The 21314-nt window shown below is 45.9% G+C and overlaps 1 protein-coding gene across 1 annotated transcript; it reads left to right on the top strand.

Annotated features, from left to right (window-relative positions):
* Positions 1-732: 732 nt before the first annotated feature.
* On the top strand, positions 733-17912 carry T265_14527 (hypothetical protein; the record flags this gene model as incomplete). The annotated part of the gene is made up of 4 exons (XM_009174069.1): positions 733-1223; positions 9302-9351; positions 14155-14212; positions 17552-17912. Coding segments are annotated over 4 exons (957 nt in total), but the record flags the coding sequence as incomplete, so codon positions are not given.
* Between the last annotated feature and the right edge of the window lie 3402 nt (positions 17913-21314).

A 21314-nucleotide genomic window follows, 5' to 3' on the forward strand; every position in this document is an offset into this window, starting at 1 on the left:
AGTCTGTCGATCCACGTATGTGGTGAAACGTTTTGAATAGTCCAGGGTCGATACGATTTTGATGATTGGATAAAACCGTCCACTGAACATGTGGCTTCCATGTGTCATTTAAATTATGTCTGGGAGTTTGCTTCCCCTACAAGGGGACGACACACACACTCAACAAAGGATCCAGTGAATCCCTGAGCTGACGGTTCCTCTGGGCTTAATGTCATCCCTGAGGTTGATTCAAGTTAGTCATTCGGAGACCGTAGGTCGACATCTAGAACGCACAGTATTTTGTTCGAAACTGAATAAAAGCTGTATAAGATTTTTCAGTTATAAACATTAAAGTTTAAAGTTCCGAATGACCTAGATGCTCGTGGCAGTCCATCTGACCGTTCTTTTGAGTTACTCACCCCTCTTCAATCTAAGCAGACGGCGGTCAAAATTATCAGGCTCTGATGCTTTCATGTGCTCTGCGTTTGCGGTTTAATGTCCACCCCTCCTTTCCTCCAACAGCCATTGTTTTTGGCAAAATCAAGCAACCTATAGATGATACCCCCTTAGTTGTAAAGGCTGTGAGGAACTCTTGTTCATGTTTGTCCTACACTGAGTGAAAACAAAGTATGACTTCCGTAACTGAATACCTTCAAACCTAATGTATCCTACTTTGGGGCAATTATATCCTACCAGTGATAAACCACATAGAAATGCTAGTTTATTTCAAAGCCCTTTTCCTTCGAATTTTAGAGAGAAATCGAATAATATCCACGCACTGAGGTCGCCAGAAGGCACACAAGAAACCATTCGACAGCCACAAACCACCGAGCCATCATTTGACAAGCACGTTTCACTGGAAGAACCGTCGACAAAAGCCCGAATCGTCAAACGTCCAGTCTATGGTGATACGATCAAACCCTTTGGTGGCTCGCTTCCCGATTCCGTGTTCGCCTCGGAACCCGATAATAGTACAAACAGTAGTTACAGCACCGCCAACTCCTCACCACCCAACAATTCGCCCACAACTTCTTTGATTGAGGACGATACGGAAAATGTACTAATGTCTTCCATACCGACCAACCACTCGCTGTTTTGGCCTCAGTCAGTGGATTCAAGTGAAACTGGCGTGGCGGTACCAACCAGTGTGGCCTATCTCCAGGTAGCATTTGAACGCGATGCGACCGGCTACGGGATCAGGGTTTGTGGGTTCAAACCTGTGTCGGTGCACAGCGTCAGGGAAGGTGAGTACAAAAAAAGCATTTACCAGTACTCGTTCAGATTCAAGTCATGGAGTTTGATAGGAGTTCGGAAAGCTTGTCCACTTTAGAGGTCTTTTCATCGAGGTTACTTGGAACTCTTCCATGTCTTATCCTTAGTCTGAGCGTGAGATAACTCAGTGCTTGGGAAGCAAGTCCCTGGTTCGAACCCCGCCCTGACATCTCGGCTGCTCCTGTCTAGGCTAGAGCAAAGTGGCATTTCTGACACTGTAACAGGAACGTGATTGGCTAAGTAGTCAGCCACTTCAAAGTTGCGAGAATACCGGATAAACACCCCCCTTGGGATGAGATATTGCACACTACTCACAAGGTCGCTGAAAACTCTTCTTCAGCAACTTTATGAGTAGCGTGTTAGGTCTAGACAACAATCTATTGCGATATCTCGAACAAAGTAGAAAGCGAATCATGAGGCAAACTGTTGCAGCACATTCAAGAACAAGAAACACGGATGAGTTCAGTTGCGTCTCTTCTCAAGACTAAATTCGTGTGTTTACTTTTGCTGGCAGCGCACATTCCCACATTGAAGGCTCAACTCTGAACTATAGCATGCCGTCGATCAAATCGAATTCAAGGACAAAAGTGCCGTTTTTTGGACGGAATGTATTGCTTGCAACTCCAGCACCATTCAAGCAAGTTCATCAGTCTGCTTAATCTTGGGAAATGGGTGCTCAAGTTGCTGAACACATTTCACTGCTCAGGATCCGAGCGGATAGTCTCTTCTGTGTGCACTACTTATGCAATAAAAAGTTCATGCCGTCATGTATAAGTTGGCCCGGATTCACTCACTGATCGAACAGATGGCCTGCCAGTTTCAAGTTCCCTTGAACGTCGCAGTCAGATGCACCCAAAGTACCGTGCCTCTTTTGAAGGGAGGCGCGCGAAGCAAAGTGACTTTGGCACATGTGGGTGCATCGAACCACGCTAGTTCGCTGTTGATATATTCGTTCTAGCAGTCAGTTTGTGGCGCTAAATTACAGGTAGAAACAAGTACGATCGTTGATCGGTAGGCTACAAGTAATGGACCCCATACCGCCTAGATAGCAAAAAGTATGGCGTGTTTTAGTGATCGACTGTTGACAAGCTGGGAGCCAAAGGCTTCGACAACCATGGTTACGAATAGATCGTGTTGTTTTTTTTTAGAAGCCGGTTGATTGGGGCTGTCAAGTCTGCAGCATTTCGCTTCAAAGTTCAGACAAGCAGGCGTAAGACAATTCGATCAGGATTTGTGAATCAAAGTACACCTTAACTGACAGCCGGGCATGCTTGAGGGGCAGTCGATTGTCGTAAAAACACGTGAAATAGCATTGATTTCGAGACTCATTCATGATAAGACGATCTGATAAGCGTTATGCCATAGTCAGGTGTTCAAATCTCATCTGCCAGTCTATTTTGCTTATTGTATTGTTGGAAAGCCGAGAAGTACTTGCTGTACAGCTGTTTCGTCATTGTTGGGAAACTCATCATTGCGCATCTTATGAATGCCCGGAATGGTTCGAACCCACGACCTCTCAGCTGGTAGTTTGACCTTTCAGCTACGACCGGTTGATCTGTTTTGTGATTAACTAGCAACTTGAACAGGACAGAAAAGCTTGGTAAACAATCGGTAGTTTTTATTTGAGCAACGTTTCGCTTTTGACACACAAACGCTTCATCAGGCCAAATGAGCAGGTCACCCAATTGGCCGGGTTATAAGACAGACGGGGAACCAGTCAGTAAATCAGTCCTCTTCAAACTAGATCAGTGCTGAGTGTCGCCTAGTGTGGTTACCAAAATCTTGAATTGATAGGCTGGAGGAGTTTCAACTTAGTTGAGTGTATTTCTTGAAAACAGTCCAATTTGGGTTCAAGTAGAACATAAGGTTGACGGAAACTCGGGGACTGTGCCTACCTGGTGAGCCCCAAGTAGGGCGAAAACGGTCGTGGACTGTCGAAGAATTTTCAGCAACCTTGTGAGCAGTCTGCTTTAGTTCAGATCGTTTTTCATTCCTTGATCTTCCAATTCAGAATGCTTCACTCGATGATACACTCACAACTCATTCACTCAGTACTCATCCTTTACTGACGGCGACCACATCACGTGGCCACACGTGACGATTGGCTCCTCCAATCACAACTTGTCAGGTGAAAATTTCCGTCGTCTTGATTGGCCAATCGTGGCAGAACGGTTGAGTGTTCAGACTACTACTAGCCGGGGGTCACGTTTTCAGAGATCCTTGTAGTATTCTGGGACGAGTATTTGTTGACATGCCCAAAATACGGAAGAGATTATTCACTTTGCATGAACTAGTTGTAAGGAAACCCAAAAGGGTGTGTAACCGGTAGTCCTGTAAAAAAAGTAGTTTCCCGGGTATTTCGAGTCAGCGGGGTCGTATCCTATCAAAACACGACACGTGACTAGTGAAAACTCGTGGCAATTTAAAAAAATCGATACAATCGACTTTAGCTTGAGAATACAAATAATCGAGCCAATCGTTTTGACTAGTTCCGAAAAGTGTGAAACCATTTACCATTTGGTGTTAGTTCGGTCACATTCCCCAAGATTATCCCAGAATTATCGATCAGACAGCCTGGTATCAAGGACAGACAGTGACCTTCGAAATACTGCGCGATGCCGTTTTACTTGCACACACTCGTTCGTTTGCAATAAAGCTGTCGTGTTCCCAGTCGGCGAGTCTCTTTCCCGCACTGGAGCGCGACCAGCAGTCAGATATGACAATTAGTTGTAGAAAGGTATTTGAATGATATTCATACGTCTTTCTCAATAAATTCCGTCAGTCAATTAAAAGCGATATTCTTACGCCTATTGCCCAATCGCCAGAAACGTTGCGTCATGCGCTGACCGAATTGTTGGCTACCAGCTGCATCTTCACTTGAGAACTAAGGGTGGACAAAACATTAGCGAATTACACACACACACACGGGATAGTTCTGAAATGACATTCGCTACGTATTTCACGTGATCGGCACACAAACCCAATGGATGGGAAAAATCTGAGGTGCAAAACAGAAGGTGTTTGTACATGAATGAATTTCGTACGAGAATCACATCGGGATCATGGTCAGCTTTTAGAGGCTACCCATGGATAGGAATGACCAGGCCTTCGATACGGTGTATGCGGATGCCATAATGGTCGATATTTGTCGCTTGTACACTGTGACCAATATACTGTTTAGCTTTATTCACAGTCACATCACCCTCGTTTGAACGGTCGTGTTCCTGTTCTGGCGTAATTATTCCGGTGAGTCCACATCAAACGGGGGAAGCACTGGACTCGAGTTTCGCTCTTATAAGAGCTCATCAGCAGTGCACATCCAATGGCCGTGCCGGGATTCGAACCCCGAATGTCTGACATGCGAGGCGAGCGTGTAACCACCATTCCACCAACGCACGTTGGACGCATTTGAATTATCACGCCTGAACAGGCAAATGTGTGATTGGTGTCCTCGACTCATCGAACGGCGACCCAGTAGCTGTCCTGGTTGTGACGATCGATTGACCCGCCAGTCAGGACTTCCCAGTCNTTCTGGCGAGTCTGTACCAAAGTGAGGAGGTACTGGACTCGAGGATCACTGTTACTGAAACTCATCACCAGTGCGCATCTGTTATATTTGACTGCTGTCCCCGATCCAATGTCCACTGGTGGAAAAAGGCTCGCCGATAAGGAACACAACAGCTTTACTGCGAACAGGCGAGTGCGAGATCGCGAGTGTGAAAGTACAACGGCCTCAAGCTATTTTATTGGAAGGGCACTGCCTGACCTTGGTCCGATGCTGTCTCGCACTGTCTGGGTTTGATACAAGGCTGTCCTGCGCTTCTTACTCAGGGGGCGTTGTCTGTCTGCTCAACATCTACCGCAGTTGATTTGGTGGTTACTTTCAAGAACCTAACCTTCCTAATAGGATTCTTGGTCATTCCGGGATTCTTTCTTCTGTTAAACTAACGAAGGATCAGTGTAACTTTGGAATAATCAGAATATATGGTGAAGACACTGAAAGTGAACATTATTCAAAGTGTTTCACTACTCACTTTCTGAAAGCTCACACATTTTGACCTCGTTTTGGCCGGGAGCAGCTTAAAACCAGTGCAATTGGTTCTTAACGCCTCCCCCGAGCTTCCTATTCAAATGCTATTCGTGTCAGTAAACCAGAGAACTTCCTTCAAGGCTTTCCCCTCTTATAAATCCTCTTTTTGTCTTCAACTACGTAGTAAGAACAACTGAGTTGTTTTGACACTCAGAATAATTTAAAGGCGTGTGGTTCAGAACTAGACTCTAGGGTGAGTAGTGGATTTCATGTCGTGATGCCTAGGGGTGTCACGGCATGCTCATCTATCCGTGCGTCACCAGTTGATGTTGCCTCGTGTGCTCTGTCGTCACGTGACCCTGATCGATGGACTGTCAACGGCAAAGGGCATGCTTTACTGACAAAAATCCACAGCGGACGGAGTCACTTACCTACAGCAAACATTCCACTTGAAGAGAACGGGTTTCTTTTTTTTTCGAGGCGTCGAACAAACCTGTCACATCACTCAAGAGTGAAGATTCTTACCGGTTCAAGCGTGAAAATTCAGATGCGTCCAGCCTGATTCGTGGAGTGGTTGTAACGTACCTTACATGTGTCCAGACTTCACACCATGGCAATGCTGATGAGCACTAATCAGAGCGAAATTCGAGTCTAGGGCTTCTCCGTTTTGATATGGACTTACCAGATTAGTCGCTCCAGGAGAGGTGAATGACTGTTCAGACTGTTTCGAAACCAGTAACCACCACACGACTTTATTTCCAACAACTACTCAGCAGGCGTGAGACTCGGAATAGAGAAATCTAATTCAGGAACTTTCCCGACTCATCTAACTTCGGCCTTTCTTTGATACCAGATAAATAAGCGAACTACTTGGAGTTTGTGAGGCCTGATAACGGTCGGAAGTTTTTGTTCAAAGTTTCTCTCTCTTGAAGACGATTGTGGTCACGTCCATTATGCGCTTTATTAATTGTGTAGTTGGACTTGCCAAGAGAACAACCGTTAGAAAGGCTTGTTTGTCACAAGACGTCGTTCCTTATGGATTTATCGATTAGCACAAGCTAAAGCCGTCGCCAGCAGCATAGATTATCCTAAATAAACAGTTTATAAACGAGAGGGAAACATAGCATTTCGATCCTAGCGCACAACAGTGCATCTGTCGTAGTGAGTGATGAAAAAACCGTAGCTCTGGTCGTCGCTAACCTGTCATCCCTGCACGAGACCCCCCAGCCAACGGTGCACTTTCGGACGCGTACTTCGTCTGGGTGAACATGTTGTTCTGTATAAAAATTACTTGTTTGATAAGCAGTTGTGATGTTTTTACCTGAGTGTAACCGTTTGTTTGTTGGAGAGGAAGATAAGGGTTTTTATCGTTCAGTTGTAGCCAGCCGAAGGAAGTACGTCGGCTGGGATACTGCCAGGTTGCCCAAGCCTAGACAGGGGAAGGCAGAGAGGTTTGACGCACGGATCTTACAGTGAGCAAATGTGCGCTCTAACCAATTGGGCCATCTCTCCCCAGGTTCAACAGATTGCTGCAGCTAACCTCTCTACCTCGCAACTCGAAGGTGAAAATCATACTCCCCCCTCTGGAGGGACCAGAGAATTTCGACAACTTTTGTTCGCTCTACTCGCAAACAGGGACCGACCTGTCTCCGAAGTCTGAAGACACGGAACCGCTGGATCTGAAGCTCAGCTGTGTTTGTGACCAGTGATGTGCACTTTGGTTCGAACCGTTCGCTCTACTCGCAAACAGGGACCGACCTGTCTCCGAAGTCTGAAGACACGGAACCGTCGGATCTCAATCTCAGCTGTGTTTGTGACCAGTGATGTGCACTTTTGGTGGTTCGAACCGGTGGCCTCTTGGCTGGATTGAAACATTCCAACACGAGAGGATGATCAACATAGCGCTTCTCACGATGTTGACCAGTCACTCGCGGTGGAATGGTTGGTGCCCAGACCACCAACCTGTAGGTCGCGAGTTCAAAACTGCTCGGAGTTTTGTTAGATGCGTACTTCCGATGATTTAGGTCGCGAGTTCAAAACTGCTCGGAGTTTCGCTAGATCCCTACTGTTGATGATTGCCAGCAAGGAAGGAATAGTTGTGAACCATAGACAAATCAAAGAACGTGGGGGCAGCGGTTCGTGGCCTACTTGCTATTCTGGAAATTCTGGCGCCTCTGGATGCGTCATTGGCCAATACTGGTTCGTGATTGGCTGTTGCGTCCGGACTTTCGACCAATCATACCTGGGCCTGATACCGGACCGGCAAGCGTTCCGAACGCTTGGCCAATCTTTTGTGGGCTAGGCTTCTCGGCCGTAGCAGCGCCTAACTGAGAGCAGTGAACCACAATCCGTGAGGAATTCGGCCTAACACGAAGGGAAAGTTTGGATATGCAGTTTGTGGTTGGGTCATTGTGAGACGTCTGGTCTAGGTACGCAGAGACTTTTGAGAGTTCTGAGCCAACAAAAGCATGCTCCCAATTATTTTACACGTTCAGTGAATGTGCGTCATTCACTCGGCTGGATCGCAGTGGGAGACGCATTAAGCATTGGTGTGGATCTCTGAATCATGCGGAATAGTTCGTTACCTTTACCTGAAATGTGAGCTGGAGAGAGTGCTTTGTGGAAGACATCTCACCTAACGTATGTGATGAAATCCTTTTGCTCCTTTCGACTATATACTTGATTCTCGGCCATTTCGAAAACACGTGTATGCAGTCCACTAAATCGAGTTTGATACCGGAGAAAAGTCGAACATCGATAGTGGTGAATGAAAAATCTAATTGGCGGACTTTTTAAGAAAGAAAGGAAGTCCCCACTGAATGTATGCCAAAGAAAACCTCGTGCAGCGTTCCTGCAAACTTTGGTACTGAACGAGGCTTTGCTTTATACAGCTTCAGGTTTTTTATGTGAGCCAACATGTTAGCGGCTCGGATTGTGCGCTGGTGGTCGAAATGCGATTTTTCCCGCCGACGTTCCCGATACGGGACTTTTAGACACGCGTGGGTTTGACAGTCCAGAATTTCAAAAGGAAGAATTAGGTCCGAAAGCTTATGGTACCAAGTACACCAAGGTGAGCAAAATTGTGCAACAAACCGCAAGTGTCCACGTTCGTGACGTCAACAACTGCACAAGTTTGTCACTGATCCACATTCAGGCATGCTCATATACCAGTAACGGCGGGACGGCCTTTGCGGCAAGATGAACAGAGGCTACGGATGATCAAAACAAGTGGAGATCGAAAGTACATGGGCGAGGTAAGCAGATGGATTGGGGCACTACCATGAGGCCAAGTAAGATGCAGTACTGCTGTCCCACTCGTCGATACGCCAACGGCGTTTACCCACCTCGCTTGCAACCAAACTGCCAGGCTCAGCGAACAGTTTGTCTACCAAACTGTTGTATCTTGCTGAACGGTGCGCAATTCTGTATCGGTCCCTTGGCTTCCTGGCCCGCCCACTATAGTATATCAAAGGGCACGGTAGCTCCTCACAGCACATTATTACAACTGTATTTATAGGGTAATCACAGTGTTCCACAAGGTCGTGCTAGAATCCCCGTGAGGGGCGAGAAGCGTCGAGTCAAAGATGGTCGATCCGGATTGGCTGGAATTCTGACCAATCAGGGCATGCCTTCGTTTGATCCGTGACCTGCACGTGATACATCAGTCCAAATGAAGTGATGTTCAGTTATTAGGGACGGTTGGCCTCCGTACGCAGACGAAACACACTAACCATAATTTGGCTAAAAACTCTTGGATAGCTCGTGACCGGTTTCATCCTTCTTGGGGCTCAGCAGTTAGACACAGACGACCATAAACGAGAGATTCAGCTAGGTTCAAATTAGCATTTTGTCGAGACCAAATTCAAGACTTGTTCCTAAAAGTAATCACAAAAAATGAAAACAAACCAGTCTCTTTGATATTTCATGAAACGAACGTTTCCCACAAAAGTCGCTTGATGTCCTTCTGGGAGAATAAACCTCAAATAAACGTTTTTTCTCTCTTTTTCAATATCTCAACAGGCGGATCCGCAGATTTGGCGGGCGTTCAAGCTGGTGATCAAATAATCAAGGTGAGTCCATCAGCTTTTTTACTATTTCCAGACTCAACATACTTTGAAGCACTTCACCAACTTGAATGCTCTTTTTGTACATATCAGAAAAATTACACGCTCCTCTTTTAAATTATGACGAAGTAGAAGGAAGATAGTCCAAAGTGAGAACTTTTAAATTTGACGTGGCAGTCAGTTGGTCGAGAAGAGCTGGTTCTCTGGCATGCCCTTGTTGGGGAACAGCCATCAGTTTGAAAGACCTATTTTTGAGACAAAGTGACTGGTCTGTAGTGTGATTAATCTGCACTTTAACCGGATAGTGCGTCTGTTTGTTCTAACAATGTGTTCTGAGTTACTTGGTCGGTTGTTAACTGGATCCTTAACTGACCGCTGAATGACGGAAGTGATGAATGCTTTCTTAGGAATTTTTAACCTGCCGAATTTTCGCCAGCCGCAACTTATCGGTTTGGACAAACCTCCTCTAAGGGTTATGGTATGTCGCAGCTATTTTTTTAACGATCAGTGATTTGTTAGATTACATACTACTTATATTGAGTTTCAAAACGCGACACTGATGGAAATGTAGAGATAGTGTGTAGTTCCTTATGCATCAGTTCAAAGAGTCTTTGGGCTGCCCTTTAAGCTCCATAGTTGTCCAACCAAAATGGAGATCAAAGACAATCTCTCCGCAATAGTAAAGCAGCCAAAATTATCCCCACTTTGCGACCAGGCTTCTAGCCTTCGTGTACCAGCTGCAGGAAAAAACAGTATTCAGACTACTTAAAAGATGCGAGTAGCTTGTAAAAAAGAGGGAAACAAGTTGTTGGCTAATTTGGGATAATCATCTGTGGCAGATGGTCGGAAAAAGGAAGAGTCGTAGAGGGTTTGAAAATTCCAAGCTTGAAATGACTTAACGTTATAGTGGACACCCAAAACCATTGTAAATGAATCAGATCTTGGTCGGCATTCAGTGAGCAGTGCGTTTCATACGATTATCGGAGGGTAGTGTAACCCACAGCTCTCCGAAATAGAGATTGATTACTAAAGCATTCTCTCGCGAGTATCTGATTATCAGTGTGGCCGGTTTACACCTAGAACGCACGACTGCATATTCGCTCACGCAGTTCTAATCACGTGACCTTGTGCTGGGTTGCGTATGTATGATATCTTATGGAAAAGTCCCATGTTGGTTGGGCACTTTGCTAAAATGTTGTAGATGGTGAGAGGTGGGCGATTTATCTTACGGCGAATCTCCTCTAGATCTTGGATAGGAATAGTTTGGGATGACTCAATGGTCAAGGGGTTGAGTTACTTACCCCCCAACTTCTCGACTGCCCCTATCTTGGCTTGTGCAGTATATCAGCCGTTGTGCTTTTTTTTCTGGTGGCCTGGTAGCTAGGTTCCGTGTCGCAGCTGAAGGATTTTTGTTTTTCTCTCACATTCCCGATCGCTGCTGCCCATGAAACACAATCAACAGCCGGGTTTGAGTACAGCGTCATTCACTTTTTGTTCCATTGCATCCGCCCACAAGTCACTTGTATTACGTCAGCTTCACTTGTTGACAGCTAGGTTTTAAACCGTCCACCTATACGGTAGCGCCATTCTGAACGTGAAGGCGGCGTCCGGTAGACCTTGAACAGTCCGGAGTCTGGTTTGAGAAGAGAATATCTCAGCTACTGTATTCTGTTGTTGGAACAGTTCAGTGTTACATACCGAGTGAAACAGGTTCTCAAAAGATCCTAGGACTTCCGATGAGCATACTCCCTTGGTTCTCTCCCGGATAGTATGTTCGTTCAGAAGTTCTTTGTTCTTTCTGTTAGCTCGAGGAGCTCATCTTAACTAGGAACGTTGCAATCAACGGTGCACGGTGCAAAATTTGTAGTACCTGTGGTCACTGAACGGGCAACTGAGTAGTGATATGGGACATGCGGTTTCTTCAACACTTTCTTATAGTCCCGCATCAATTAACCGTGGCCTTTTCACCTCTCTGAGGCATGATGAATCGGCCGAGATGTTTGTGAGTTGTCACCGACAGTCGTAACCTCCCACATGCTAGAAGCTCTTTCCGCCAATTGATCCATTTGATCTTTCCGAGCTGAAAATATGAAAATCCAAGATTCCATGTGGCCACGTGTCCTGCTGACTTCTTTAAGCGGAGCTAGACTCTTTGACGGAGCTTGACTGTGCTTACCTGACGATCAGCCGGCTGTAAGCGGAGCTAGACTCTTTGACGGAGCTTACCTGACGATCAGCCGGCTAGTGGTCGCATTGGAGAGTCGATGACGCTGTTCCGGGTCTTCATAATCGGTCATCTTGATCCGTCTAGTATGCCGAGTGGCAAAGTACGACCTGAATGGCACCCGTTCCAACTTTCTTCTCAGCTGTTGAATCAACGAATAATGCTGTCAAGGCCACCACTGGAGTACCAGGTAAGGAGATGCCTCCTCAGATGTTGAAAACGTGTACCAAACATCACGAATCGAGTAGAAGCTTCAAAGTTGATCGGCCGCGTGCCATTTTTGTAGTCCGAATTTGCCAAAAATGCGACGGAGAGCATCACCTTAAAACCCTTGGAATCGTTTTCAAGTAGCCATTGGAATATCGCAGTTAGGCCGACCGCTTTCTGTGAGTTGTTGTAGCAATCGGTTCGATGAAGTAGAGAGAGCGTAAACTGCTACGGCGATCAGGTCCATCGAAAATCCTTGGAAACGAGCCGTCACGATTCCCGATGATATTCGCTCTTGAGTGGCTAAGGCGCCGTGGGCACTTTTTTACAGGGTTATCATTTGGACCACCATGTCACAGCCAGTTGCGAGGGCCCATCGCTGTTTCTTAGATGCGCTGCTTCCCCTGAAGAAAACACAACGTCAATCTGGTTGTCAAAGATGCTTCGCATGCAAGCGGACTACGGACATCCGAACTGTCTTCCTGTAGTGTGCTCCTAAATTTCACAGATGATGAGGAGTGACCGATCGGCACGAACGGAGCTTTGCAGCTTCACATGGACGTCTGAGTACAAACAACCATTCCCAATGCCACGTGAACTTTTCAGATGGTACACCTGTAGCCTTTGTACAACAACGTGAAGACCGCAATGAAGGATGGAGGTGAGGGGAGCAGAACCGTCAGAAAGGCCACTGATCGATATCATCTGTTCACTCGGTCAGATTTGGCGTTTATTCAGGCTCGTCTTTCGACTGACACTCGATGGACAATAGGATTTCTCGACGCCTAGTGACTATCACACGGTTTGTACTTTTTTGACCTTACTCCTGCAGATGATAAAATCGGCCGTGATTCAGACACGTTGGCGTACTCGAACGGCACTGTCTAACCATATGATTATTCCGCTTCGCAGTAGGTTCAATAGAATTGGCAGGATTTCAGCAACTGCCGAATTCTTCACCGTCAAAAGATGAACCTCAATCCGCCGAGATCTTACTCTTCAGCCGGTAGTTCGTCACAAGATGGCGCATCACTACTCCTCTGGATGTGGTCACTTGTTGAGTCGACATAGCTACCGCGTCTATACATCGCGGTTTGTTTGAGCTGGTGTTAACGCTAGAGTGATTTGATTGGTTTGTCTGATGGCTCAAACGGCCTTACATTCGCTGATGGTTGAAGCCTGTTGGAAATCGATTGATAAGTTGTCAGTCTTCGCGGGACCTGTAGAGACCAAGTTCACATCACTCTCCTTTGAACAGTGATCCTTCTGTCATGACATAGACTGATTGATTGATTATGTATCAGACCTGTTCGGATGCCGCCTTTGTTTGCACTTTCTCGTAACACCGTATTCCACTCCGCGAGATGGGATACCCGGCTGTGAATGACGTTTCTCTCTTGTGGCAAAGTCACGTGATTTTGTGTGCGATTCTGTTTTATCGATTGGTCGTACCTTGTATATTATGAAAGTCACTTCGTTGGCTGTGTACTTGTGGAACGGCTTTCAGTTCGAGGTGGACAAAGGATGACAGTAAGAGGAGTAGTGCGATTGAGGACGCTACTGATGGGACTTGTGAGTAGTGTGTTTTTTCTGCAACTCCGCCGCGCGTCTAATGGAAGGTGCATATGAGATGTTTACTTTCCTGCCCAATAGTTTGTAACCGTTTAGTTGGTGTTTTCCAATATATGGATTCGCTGTGAAGGTTTTCCATCCTTACAGCAGAAGCAGGAGTATCAATAATCGTTCAGCTGTAACATCCTTTCGGTGCCATGCCACCTGATAGAAGCACGCAGGCTGGGCTACTTTCAGGTTGGCCAAGCCTAGACAGAAGTCGAGATGAAGAGGCCGGGTTCGAACCACGGGCCTTCCGGTCAACAAATTTGTGCTCTAACCACTGAGCCAGCTCGCTCCCGGCTTCTCTCTTAAACAAGAGCAAGCCGAGGAAAGCGTAAGGGCTAGAAGACTTTTAGGTGACCCAAGCCTTGATAGGAGCATTCGAGGTGCCAGACCTTCCAGTCATTAATTTCGCGCGCTAACCAATGAGCTATTTCAAGGTCAGAGACACATGGAACATGTTGATGTAGGTTCTATTAGGTCTTACTCCCGCATATCTTCCGGCTATTAATTTCGCGAGCCAACCAATTAGCTATCTCAGGGTCGGCGACACATGGAACATGTTGTTATAGGTTCCATTAGGTCTTACTCCCTGAAAGGTCACCAGTTACCACAGTGCAATAGACTTTCTCCTTCAGTTTTTGTGATACTTACGAAAAATAGCTCTCATCTAAGGTGATCCGTTGAAGTGAGACTACATTTTATACCAAACATCCGTCTCCATCAACTGCCAAACTAATCATCAGTTCCTTGTTCCACCCAAGGTCAATGGTTTGTCGGTCGAGGATATGCCTCATGACGATGTGGTAAAACAAATCCGAGGTAAGTATCATTGTGAACGAGTGGAGTGTGATTGCCCCCAACTATTTGGATTCAGAATTTTCATAGGACTGTGCAGAATACTAGGCCGGGGCCTTTCACGAGGTGTCTTAGTTTGGGCCGAGATCTTGCCGGTGTTTAGCGTGTCCCCCCTCCATTACAGCTAGTAAAAAATGTGGTACAGTTGTGTCACGTGCATATCCGCTCAATTTTTATTGGTGCGTAAAATCTAGGTGTATGTAAACAGTCCCATATGCTGTCAGTCCACAGAACGACGGTTGACGACCCCCCAGGAGCCTTTTACCCAAAAGTAGCTTGGAATAGAAAATAGCCTCTTGTTAGATAGTCGGTCGTTAAGACTAGCAACCGAAATCTGCTATTTTAACGATTTAGAATCGTTACCAGAGGCCCCTTTCAAGCACTGTCTTGTTGACCACTCGTCACAGTCAGATAACGGAGACATAGGTGTTTAAGAACGCGCCCAAGGTCCCCGGATCAAACGGGACAAATCTCACAACTCTAGAATAAGATCACTGTTGCAGTTGCCTTGTATAAAACGTCCTTCACTCTGAGCGAAATTCGTTTCTGACGCCATGAATCACGCGAGTTGACGAACGTTGCTCTCGCCCATTAACTTCATCAGTCATGGCACAATCACGGTTTATGCACCTGCCAAGTTACGTGAACCGATTAAAAAAACTCAACCGAATCATTACAAAGTAAGACTTTGTAAGTTGAAATACATGCCAAAAAACTTCTGGTATTATTTTCAAAGCACTCTGCACGGACAAACGCACAAGTGCACAAAAAATTTTGGCCAAAGCGGAGCACAACAACGTCGGAGAAGCTCATCTTGTTGAGCGGCTTCATGGACCTTCAGAACAGCTATCTAGACCCTGGTCTTTATCATGTATCAGGTTCCCAATATCATCCTTGCTTAACTCATGGAAGAAATTTCAGGTCCTTTCTCGCGATTGCATCCATGTACTCTCCGCCACGTCAGTATCTTCCATTTCTTGAACATTCTGATTCACCACCCTTCTCTGTCATCTGATCAACCGGAGTGTACTCTGAGTTTGGGAGATGGAGCGCCCCGCATCAAGAATTAAGGGTGACCATTCTGAGATACAGTGGTCTGCTAAGCGCCAAGGCAACATTACATGCAGATTTCTCAGCATCACGAATGGGCGTGTTTAACTGACCCCTGTTGAGCCCAGTGTTCTCTGATAACTTGGCTTGTAATGTACATCAGAGTAGGCTTTGTAGGGTTTTCGACAAGTTTCCCCCACAAATCTTTTCTAGTTGACCCCACGGCTGCTCAATAGTAAGGGACGCCAGGTAACTCAACGGTGCCCACTGCGTCTAAACCGAGTGCCGCTGAGAAACAACTTCTGGTCAGCACAGAGTTGCAAAAGACACTCGCCGTTATTACTGTTATGCGTTCAGACTATAGCAAGACTCTTCGTAGTGGACCAGAGTGAAGCTACGATTGGTTGGTTCACAAATCAACATGACAAAGAGCTTTCGGAGAGTGTTTATCGCACCAGAAAGTAGGACAACACAATGCCGGCTGTTTACCGATATCCAGTCGAACGATGAAACCTGGGCTCGAGAACTTAAGGCCATACAAACACCGACGTGACTCACCGCAGCAGCTTAAGAACCATTCAAAGCTCATAATCTATAGTAGCTAAATGGGAACGGTGCCGTAAGTTCACCAACTCTACTTGAATCGTATATCTCAGTTTTGGAGGGCATTCGAAAAGAGCTTGTTGGGTGATTTGCCTACGAGTGCTGACCTTTATAAGTACCTTAGTAAAAACAGGAGAACCAGACCTGGATAGCGGGCGCTGAGCGCTAGATGTGAGTTTTGGAGTGCAGTGCGTTAACTCTACAGATGCCTACAGCTGCGGTATACATGACAGTGGCTGGCAATGAAGAACGATTATTGTATCATCAGACGCGTGTTTCTGCACGCAGTGAATTTGGTAACCCAGGTGAGATCCGATATATCATGGATGTCTCTAAAGTCCATGGTTATATGTGGGCGGAGACACGACCAAAGTGGGGGGGGGCAAAGCTTGACAGGTGGACGATTGAGGTCTTCAACTCAAGCGTTTTGCACAGAAAACTCACAGAAAGGCGGTGATGGTCGACTTGAGACTACTTAGTTATCCCAACCTTTAAAGAACAAGTGGCCAAACTTGTTCTAAACCTCAAACGTTGAGTGCCAGCAGACACTCTTTGTCAGATATCTGCCCACTACCAACCTAATAGAACAGGCTCTGTGGATTGCAGTCCTCAAGTAAAGCTCACTGAATTACTGAGTACGCACTCTGAAGTCCTGGCAGGCTGCCTATCAACATCCTGTAACCCATCAAACATAGCTCGAGGCATGCTATAAACTCTTTTTACGGGAGGTTTCTAGGCCATCAGACCAACTTGATCGTGTGACCCTGTGAAATTTCCAGCCATGGGATCCATGTGCGTGCTACATTTCCAGCATTCAACCTGATGTGACCTGGGACAAGATGTAAGGATAGTCGCCCTTCCGTGGGAGCTGTAGGGGCCTAAGATTTGTCTGCTGTATTTTGAGGCCAAACAGTGTTGCGCATGATCCTTTGTACAATCACTCATGGGTCCACCTAGCAGTTCGTTTTTTTTAAGTGCTCGTGTACCCAAAAAGCAGTTCAGTGGTCGGAAAAACGAAAAGAGTGTAGATGCTACTTTTCATGGTTGGGTGGTAAAAGTAGCAACTGGCTTGTGTTATTTCGTGGCCACATTGCACTCCGCCTTCCACCGTGGTCCCCCCAGCTTCCGTTCTTTGTAGAGCATGCAGTCTTCAACCTAAGAAATCAAGCGTGAAATTCAGGTAGATTGATGGGGACAACGTGAATAACCGGCCCTGTCGATGGTCGTGTGGTGAACTAGTTTTCATATTTGCCTACTGGCCATAATTAAGTAGCATAAATTTATTGTTCTTTTCTGCAGCTTGCAGTCGGTCGAGAGATTTAGGTCCACCGCCCAATGGCCAATGGTCAGATCAGTTTGCCTCATTCACCAACGGGGTGTATAGTGCTGGGCCCCACCAAGGAAGCCACACAGAGACGACTCATCTAGTTTGAAACAAGCTGGTTGCTACACAAAAAGGGTTGGAAATGGTTAGATAAATAAATCAATAAAATAATCAATCGCCGATGGATTGCCCAATCACTCGGCTTGTTTTAGGTTTTTTTCTTACGGGAGGCTGAAGGGCCAACCCTACCGTTGCTACTCGCTGATCAATAGTTCTGTTTTTTTGTGATTTGAATTTTCAAAGTCCCTGAACTAATTTCTCTGCAGCGAAACCAACCGTGTGCTTCTTGCTCCGGCGGCAACGTTACGGTCGAGCTCAATCTGCCGGCTCACTCGACGAACATGAGACCCCTAAGCCGTTCAGACTGCTAACTGCCAACGAGGATCCAGTTTTACGCACCCAATCCAGACGTTTCCAATCCAAGCGTCGTTCCAGCCGTGAATCGACCAAAGGTGTCTCAGGAACGGCTGCTGCGATCAAGCGTCGCTCACGAATGGCTGTCAGTCTGGTTGAACCGTTAGAGTCCGGTGATGTATCGCCTCGAATGGAATCAGTAAGTGATTCAGCCGAGCAGTACACTGATGAAGACCTCGAGCCACCCAGGAGAGCCAGCGTCGAATCACTTCACGTAAGTTTCTATACATATATCCATGATTAGTTACGTAATCTACAAATTACCACCATTCATCAGGTAAGTTTTCTTGGGTTTGTGCTTGGTGTGATTGCTTTTTTCGCATGCCGAGAATGCAAAACGAGTGACAGCGTGGCTCACGGAAACTGAATTTTTGTTTTTCTTACCTCGCATGCAAACCCCAATGAAACCAACATATTTTGAAGGTGGCTCAGTTCGTGCTTCAACTGAAAGCATCATCGTAAACTTGTAACTGAGAAAAAAAAGTATTTGTGAATAACTGCCTTAAAAGCTCGTAGAATCTTTCCGACGCGTTTGTCAATGAAGGCTCAACGTTGTGGTGCATTGCTAGCCTATCAAATTTGAATAAATTTCAATATCTGGACATATATCGTCAACAGATAGACTCAGGTGGGTGCAAACGTTCATTTAACAATCACGGAAAACGGAATATTTGTTCACTGGTGCACCCAGGCTTCACACACACACACACAGTTGAGGTGTGCAATGAAAGTCGCATTCCTAACCCCATCAAAGACACAACCACAAAGCTTTCATACCGTCGCTTGTGATAGTGATTGACTGCAAATTATTGTGATCACACTGCAAAATTGAGATTTTTGAAATTTCGAAGTCAGCGTACACTCCAGACTTGACCACCTTCTGTGTCATGCTCACCGTTTCACATGCGTGACTTTTGCCTGAAAATCTAAAATTCACACATCTCCCAGAGCCCACTACTCTGTAAAGCTATCCCAACCTTAAGACCTGACCAGTGTTCCTAGTCAAATTGGTCATCAACGTGCGGCTAACATGCACTATCACCACTGTTATGGTTGTGACCTTCGAAAGACTTAATCTGTACCAGCAGAACTGCCACCATTAGATTCTTAGCTTGAAGGACTGACTCCCAAGGCAACACCAGCCAGTGGCTAATCGTGCTACAGGGATTTCATCTTCATTAGAAAAAATGTGTGCATCTACGGTGACCCAATGTTTGATCAGTTCTCACGGTTAGTTCACGGCCCCACACCCTGGAGAATTGGGGAAATATCACATTTGGTCCAGCAAACAGGACCATCACCGTCGCCAGACTGGGTTTGACTCGAACGAAGCTATCTCTCACTACCGGTGTGTAGCGTGCACGGTATAAAAGTGAATTGAGATAATCTGACGAGATCAGTCACTTCGGATTTTTAACCTGAACAAAGGATTCTAGTTTCTTTTTGTTCATAGCCACGCCACTCTCGTTTGAACGGTTGTGTTCCTGTTCTGGCGTAATTATTACGGTGGGTCCACACCAAAGGGAAGCGAACCCCGGACATCTGACATGCGAGGCGAGCGTGTAACCACCATTCCACCAACGCACGTTGGACGCATCTGAATTATCACGTCTGAACAGGCAAACGTGTTCACACATGAGCGATGTGATTGGTGCTGCCCTTTGGTGTAGACTCACCGGAATAATTACGCCAGAACGGGATGACGACCGTTCAGATGAGAGTGGTGTGACTAGGAACAAAATACCTATCCCGCAAAACCCCCTAAACTTTAACCCATAGTACTCGTGAATTTCTTGTCAAAACAACCAGTTGAAATTCGTGCAACCATGATCTGATAGGTACTCATCCCGAGTGGACATCACCACCGGTTTCATGAATCGATTAGGACGTTCACATGGAACCTACAATCCAGTCTAAAACTTGGCGAAGATTGAGTTGAAGTTTCAACGAAGCTGGTTTCAAACTACCCAGTAGTATGATGGCTGTTTCTATACCGAAACTTGGCCTACCGTACAACAGTCAAATAACCGACTTTTGTGTCCGTATCAAGGTTTCACACAAAACGAATCGAATTGCGAGTGTGCTGCAGACCGACACAATTTGACGCAGTTGAACCGACGAATCCAGGTTTTGGATAAACATACCATTTGTTAGCACTGCGAGGCCGCACAATACCCAAAGTGCTGGTTGCCATGTCAAACTATCTTGCCAGAAACATTTAGCCAGTGCTACGACCTGAAACATGGCTGCTTTGATAAAATGAGTTTTGGGGGTGACAGAAATACGGTTTTTGTGCAAATTCCCCAAAACATTTTATGTCAGAGTCTGGAATCCTGAAGTTGGGATATCAGCTGATATCGAAAGAAAGAATTTCAGACCTAGCACACGATCTTCTCTGGGATAATAGTCAGACTCGAGCAAAACCCATGTGACACCGATAGAGATTTCGTTTGCTTAGCGTCACCAACATTCGAGCTTACTGCGCAGTGGAATAACCGTAACTCCTCAGATTCTTCTATATGTCATACAGTGAACTCTGATAAGCTTGATGGAATATTCCATCATCATCATCATTATCATCATCATCATCATCATCATCATCATCATCATCATCATCGACAGCATGACATCAGTGTTCAACGCCGATGCTTCACTGCCGTACAACCATGACTTATTTGAAAGCCTTATTGTGAAGAAAAGAATAAAGGCGGACAGAAAACGGATTTAGTGCTGGTTTACGACAATCATTCCAAGTTGCCTACACCTCCAAGCATTCATTCAGGCAATCTGGATAGAAACTGACAACTAGCTAGCCACTGACATCGGTTGACAGTCCTATCTTTCAGCGTCTCCAACCAGGCGCAGTGAGGATCACGCAGTCCCCATCCTGGAAGGCGATTAGCCCCGACAGCACCCAAAAGTTTCTTGATTTCTTTCATAAGTCGAACAAATCAGCTATGAACGTACGAAACTGAGTGTAATCGCGTGATACGTCCCTCAGGTCGCCTGAGGAGATCAGTGGTTTCAAAAAGAACATCTTTGTGATATGAATGAATAATTAACGACAGTTTCTGTTGAATCGCTTCTTCCAAAGTGCAAACGCTTTGGAACGAAGTTATATTGTACATCAGCCGTATGCATAATCGGAAACGAAGATTTTTCTAGGCGTAAGAAGACTTCAACAGCCCACGATCGGTTTTGTCCTTCTTGGGGCTCACCAGGTGAGCGTTTCTGTCAATTTTAGGTTCTACTTGAAACCAAATTGCACGAAATTGGCAAACAAATTTGGTTTTGCGAGAGACTCACCTGAAATCCAGCTGAATCTCTCGTTGGTGATGTTCTCAGGCAACTGAATGTGCTGCACCAGGCTGCCTCATGTTCCTGTTGGTATGGTATTCGACATATCTTGATACATGTATATATTTGTAACGCACTACTCATAAGGTTGCTGAAAACACTCCGACAGACCACGACCGGTTCCGCCCTTCTTGGGGCTCACCAGGTAGGGGGCTTCGCTGAGTTTCTTCTACTTGAACATCAAAAACGAGTGAATCAGCTGGATTCATTTGAGTTTCCTGTCAAAAGCAAATTCGTATGCAAATGAGCGCATTTGTC

The sequence above is a fragment of the Opisthorchis viverrini genome (genome assembly GCF_000715545.1).
Source record: "Opisthorchis viverrini unplaced genomic scaffold opera_v5_209, whole genome shotgun sequence".
Classification (NCBI taxonomy): domain Eukaryota; kingdom Metazoa; phylum Platyhelminthes; class Trematoda; order Opisthorchiida; family Opisthorchiidae; genus Opisthorchis; species Opisthorchis viverrini.